General features: G+C 35.8%; 1 protein-coding gene across 1 annotated transcript in view; it reads left to right on the top strand.

Annotated features, from left to right (window-relative positions):
* The window catches only part of TOPBP1 (DNA topoisomerase II binding protein 1), a 57316-nt gene continuing 52166 nt past the window's right edge, over positions 1 to 5150 (top strand). Inside the window, exons 1-4 of the mRNA XM_023527480.1 lie at positions 1 to 91; positions 2391 to 2525; positions 3982 to 4125; positions 4767 to 4949. Coding sequence (XP_023383248.1) covers positions 8 to 91; positions 2391 to 2525; positions 3982 to 4125; positions 4767 to 4949 — 546 coding nt within the window. The 5' untranslated portion in view covers positions 1 to 7. The remainder of the gene's footprint in view (positions 92 to 2390; positions 2526 to 3981; positions 4126 to 4766; positions 4950 to 5150) is intronic.

Raw genomic sequence — 5150 nt, forward strand, 5'->3', positions numbered from 1 at the left:
TTCAAAAATGTCCAGAAATGACAAAGAACCGTTTTTTGTGAAGTTTTTAAAGTCTTCTGACAATTCTGAGTGTTTTCTTAAAGCTCTTGAGGTAAGAACAATTGAAAATATCTTTCATGCTGTCAATTCATTTTCTTGTTTTTAGTGTTTTTGATTTGTTGGGATTTTATGTCTTAGTTATTTTCATAATATGTAGTTTACTGTAGTCATCATTAATATAGATGTATCATTGTTACATTTTTTTAATTGATGTTTGTATATTCTTATGTATTTTGGGAGCATGAAATATGTTCTGACATTACTATTAAAAGTGGCAGACCTGATGTTCTTGGAAGTTGTTACTTTCCTTTGTCTACTAACCAGAGTAAACCTTTGTTGAAAAATCAGTGGTTACACTTCATTTTTTCGTTAATTGTTAAAAGTTTGCTTCATTATTTACAGTACAATATAGGAGGATGTAGGGGTAGTGTGAGCCTTGCTGCTCACAGACCCTAGCAGCGTCAGCATGGCTTGCAAGTTATAAATGCAGAACCTCGGGCCCCAATTCAGACTTGCCAATTAGAATCTGCATTTTAACAAATTCAGACTTGCCAATTAGAATCTGCATTTTAACAAGATCCTCAGTGTAATTCCTGTGTACATTCAAATTTAAGAAGCTCTGTTATAGCAGATTTTTCTTTAAAGGTCACTCATTCAGCAAATAATTATTGAGTGCCCATGATCTGACAAGCACTGATCTAGTACTCGGGATACAAAGATCCCTACTTTCTCAGAGTTTACATTCTCTTCTAGCAGGAAGAAATAGACATTAATCAGGCCTGCTAAATGAGTAAACTATATGATATGTTACAGTGTGCTAAGTGCAATGGGAAGAGAAAAGAGCAAAACAGGTTAAGGGGTTCTGGAGGATGTTGGGGGAGGAGGAGATGGAAAGGTTATAATTTTAAATAGAGTATGATCAGCATAGGCTTTATGGGTAAAATGGTATTTGCGTATACTTGAAGGAGATGAGATGGAGAAGGAGATGAGAGCCATGTGGATATCTGGGGAAGATGGTTTCAGGCAGAGGGAACAACCAGATGGAAGCCCCTGGAAAAGTGCTTGGTGTGTCTGTCCAACATTAGTGTAGTTATAATATAGTGAGCAGAGGATGGAGGAAAAATATTAAGAGATGCTTCAGAGAGTAAGAGTAAAGGGGTTATGTTGGACCTTGTGGGCCAACATAAAGACTTTGGCTTTTTCTTTTAGTGAGATGCGTTAGGTCCAGGAGGGCCCTATCCCTACCCCTATAGTATAGGAACTAGATGCCTTCCTCACTTTTGTGTGGGAACCAGACCTTGCATCCGGGTTGGCAATGCTACATGCTCACCTTCCTTCCCTACCAATTACCTGCCCAAAATATTCCTACCAAAATAGCCCGCCTCAAGCCTCACATAAATTTCAGGTCCCCTTGCATTCGGGGCTGACGCCATCTTTGGCTCAGCTGGGCTGTCACTCTGCTACAAGGAAGGGGTTAAACCTTGCTTAACCCCTTCCGCCTTGTGCGTTCCTCCTTCAGGGAAGCTAACAAGATGGAGAGCCACTGGAGGGTTTTAATCGGAAGAGTAACATGATCTGACTTAATTATTTTGAAAGGATCATTTAACATAAAGACTTCATTTAGGTATTTAGCATATTTAACATAAGGACTTCAAAATTTGTTAAGTAGATATTTGTTTAGTGGGTGGCAGGATATGGTGGCAAACACAATATATCACGAAACTTTCTCATAAGGGAGATATAAAATACATTATACACAACATCCATGTTATTTTTCCTCATAACAGACTGGAGAGATAAAGTATTTTAGAAAGCATGATCAGGAAAGGCATCTCTGAGGAGGTGACATTTTAATTGTTTTCATTGAAATGAGGGATCAAGTCAGGCGAAGACCTGGGAGAAGAGTATTCCAAGCAGTGAGAACAAGAGCAAAGCCTCTAAATGAGGTCATGCTTAGCTTGTTCCAGTCCTACCAAGACAGCAGGAGTGGCTAGAGGAAAGTAAGCAAAAGGGGTGAGAGGTAGAAGGCGAGGGTGGAGAGACAGGCAGGGGCCAGACTCTGTGGTCTTGGCCATCATAAAAATGTAGACTTTATTCTGAGTGTGCGGGGAGGCCATCGGAGGTTTTGAGCAGAGTGACATGACCTGATTTATACTGGGTGCAGAGAATGGATTTAGGGCAAGAGAGGGAGAAGGAACCACTTAAGCAGCTTCTGCAGAGGTCTAGGTGAAAGGTGATGGTAGTTTCCAATAGTGAAAAGGTTGGATTTGAGATGAATTTTGAAAATAGAGTTTATAGGACTTAAGTACAGGTGACTAATTTCAGGTGCTTATTTCATTTTTTTCTTTCAGTCAATAAAAGAGTTCCAATCAGAAGAATATCTTCAGGTTATTACAGAAGAAGAAGCATTGGAGATAAAGGAAAATGATAGATCACTTTATATCTGTGACCCTTTTAGTGGCGTTGCCTTTGATCACCTCAAAGAGGTTTGCTAACGTCTATCTTTATTTGATTTGTTTCTGCTTTAGTGAACATAAGTTCTTCACTGATCACAAAGTATTATGCAAATTATGAATGCAGAGGAATCCTTTGGTTTGGGGAGACCAGAATATTTTTAAAGGCTAATTATAATAAGCTTTTGTTATATGTAATTTTTATACTTCAAGAGACTTAACTTCGCTTAGTATAAGTGAACCCTATAGTAATGAAGCATTTTGCTGATGGAGTTCTACTATGATTAAACTCAGTGTGTTTGCAAGATAGTTCAGGAAAAAGTAATAAAGAGTAGGAAAAGACTTCAACATAATGTTTAGATACTTACTGTCTTGCCTGTGTGCTCTTGCATGTAGAATTTTAGTACCGATACCTTGTGTGGGATCTGAAAATTTATATGCTAAAAGGAAGCGTTTTGGTGATGAGTATTGCTAATATACCAGTGAGCCATCTTATTTCTCTTTGTTGATTCTAGAGTCTACTGACTCATTACTTTTTTGGTGTCTGGACAAGAGAGAAGCATTGAAATAAAAGTAAACTGGCTGTAATCCCATCCAGATTACAAAGAAGTGATTCTTGTTTGAAGGAGAAGAAAACGTAGATGAGTAGGTAGATGCAGTATCTGCACAATTTATGGAAGGTCTGTGCCCACTTTTGCCAATAGCATTGCTAGTCTTAGCTTCCCTTTGGAAATAACACTGCTTGTCAGAAAGAATGAATAACATCAAAAACTCAGTTTTCTTATGGCTGACCAAAAAGATAGCAATAATCGTTTACTATGTAGCTATTTAAATTAGTTGTGCAGTGGTGACTTTAACAACTGAAGGCTTTTTAGTCTGGTTTGAATATGCTAGTGTTGAGCAAGACTGTCACCTTTCTTAACTCAATTATCAATGAAAATGAAAGGTCATGTTTTGAGTAACCTTAATATCTTAAGAGAAGTCTTTGTGGGGTCTTCCTTGGAAAGACTTTGAGTTGCAGACAAAGTATTTTTTAAAATGTAGAAACTGCCTAGGATTGTACTTTTTGGTGACATAAGAGGTGTTTTAGAGGGGGTTATTTAGGCTTATACTTTTCAGCTGCTTCATTGGTTGGATGCTTTATTTGAAAAATATGGATTTTTCTTAATTATTGTAGCATAAGACTGTTACTTATAACCCCTTATTAAGATTGTGTTTGTTTCAGAGATTAAAATTTTAATGGCAATAATGAGTGGGTATAGCTCTTGGAGCTTACTTCTTTTCATAGCCTTCATCATTTGGTTTGCTTTTGTGTGTGTGTTTATTGTGTAGTGTGTCTGAGAAATTATATAATGGTTTCTATTTTTTCTCAACTATCTGGTGATTTTTATGCAGTGGTCATCAACTTCTATAAAGAATTGGTAAATTTTACAAAGTGTAATTTTATAAGACTGGAGGTCTATTCTTACTAAACTTTTTCTTTTTATAGCTTGGCTGCAGAATTGTTGGTCCTCAAGTAGTCATATTTTGTATGCACCACCAGCGATGTGTCCCAAGAGCAGAACATCCAGTTTATAATATGGTTATGTGTGATGTTACTGTATCTTGTACGAGCCTGGAAAAAGACAAAAGGGTAGGTATTGAAGTGTTGAGGAATGTCATGATCAATATATCGGTATTTTTCTACACTTAATTTTTCACTGTGTGGAATATACTTTGAAAGATCTTGTACTTGGTGTTCGTGGCTTATAACAAAGTCAACATACGCCAGTGTATATGTTTTTTATTTTTTAATAAATTGAATTCAGTGGAATCTGTTTTATTGAAAACTGGCTAATTGAAGTTTTTTTGTTTTGATTTAAAAAGAAATTCACTATTTCCCTACATGGTCAGTGAGTTTGTTTTTGAATCACATTTTTCCACCATAGATGGTTAAACTTAAAAAAAAAAAAAAAGGATTCTAAGAGAGATATATATTTTGTTATAGAATTTACATATTTTAAAATATATGGTATTAAACATATTACTTATTATAGAAGTAACAGTTAACTTCATGGAGTTGAAAGAAACAGGAAAATAATGTATAAAGGTAATTTTTAAATTTATAATTCATATTTATCTTGCAAAAAGTAATTTGGTTAATTATTAACTGTAGTAGTGAGAAACATTTGCATTGAGGCTAACAACAATGAAAGATATTTATGGGGTATTGTATAAAAAATAGAAGGGAGATTGTTTGTTTTAGTATTAATATATTTTCTTTTGCGCCTATAGGAAGAAGTTCATAAATACGTACAAATGATGGGTGGACGTGTATACAGAGATCTTAATGTATCAGTAACCCACCTTGTTGCCGGAGAAGTTGGTAGCAAAAAATATTTAGTCGCTGCAAACCTGAAGAAACCTATTTTGCTTCCTTCTTGGATAAAAACACTTTGGGAGAAGTCACAAGAGAAGTAAGAAAGGCATTTAGATAGTGTCTAAATTTGAAAAATGATACATTCAATCATTTTGGCTGATGGTGGGTTTTCGTAGAGGAGATTTTATGGTAACTTTTTTGGATTTGTTATCCACTGAAAGCAAAAGAGCAGAATCTAGAAGCTGTGATCAGTGTAGAATGTGATAGGTGGAATGGGCTATGCGTTTAGCATTAGCTAC

The sequence above is a fragment of the Pteropus vampyrus genome, unplaced genomic scaffold (genome assembly GCF_000151845.1).
Source record: "Pteropus vampyrus isolate Shadow unplaced genomic scaffold, Pvam_2.0 Scaffold1, whole genome shotgun sequence".
Classification (NCBI taxonomy): domain Eukaryota; kingdom Metazoa; phylum Chordata; class Mammalia; order Chiroptera; family Pteropodidae; genus Pteropus; species Pteropus vampyrus.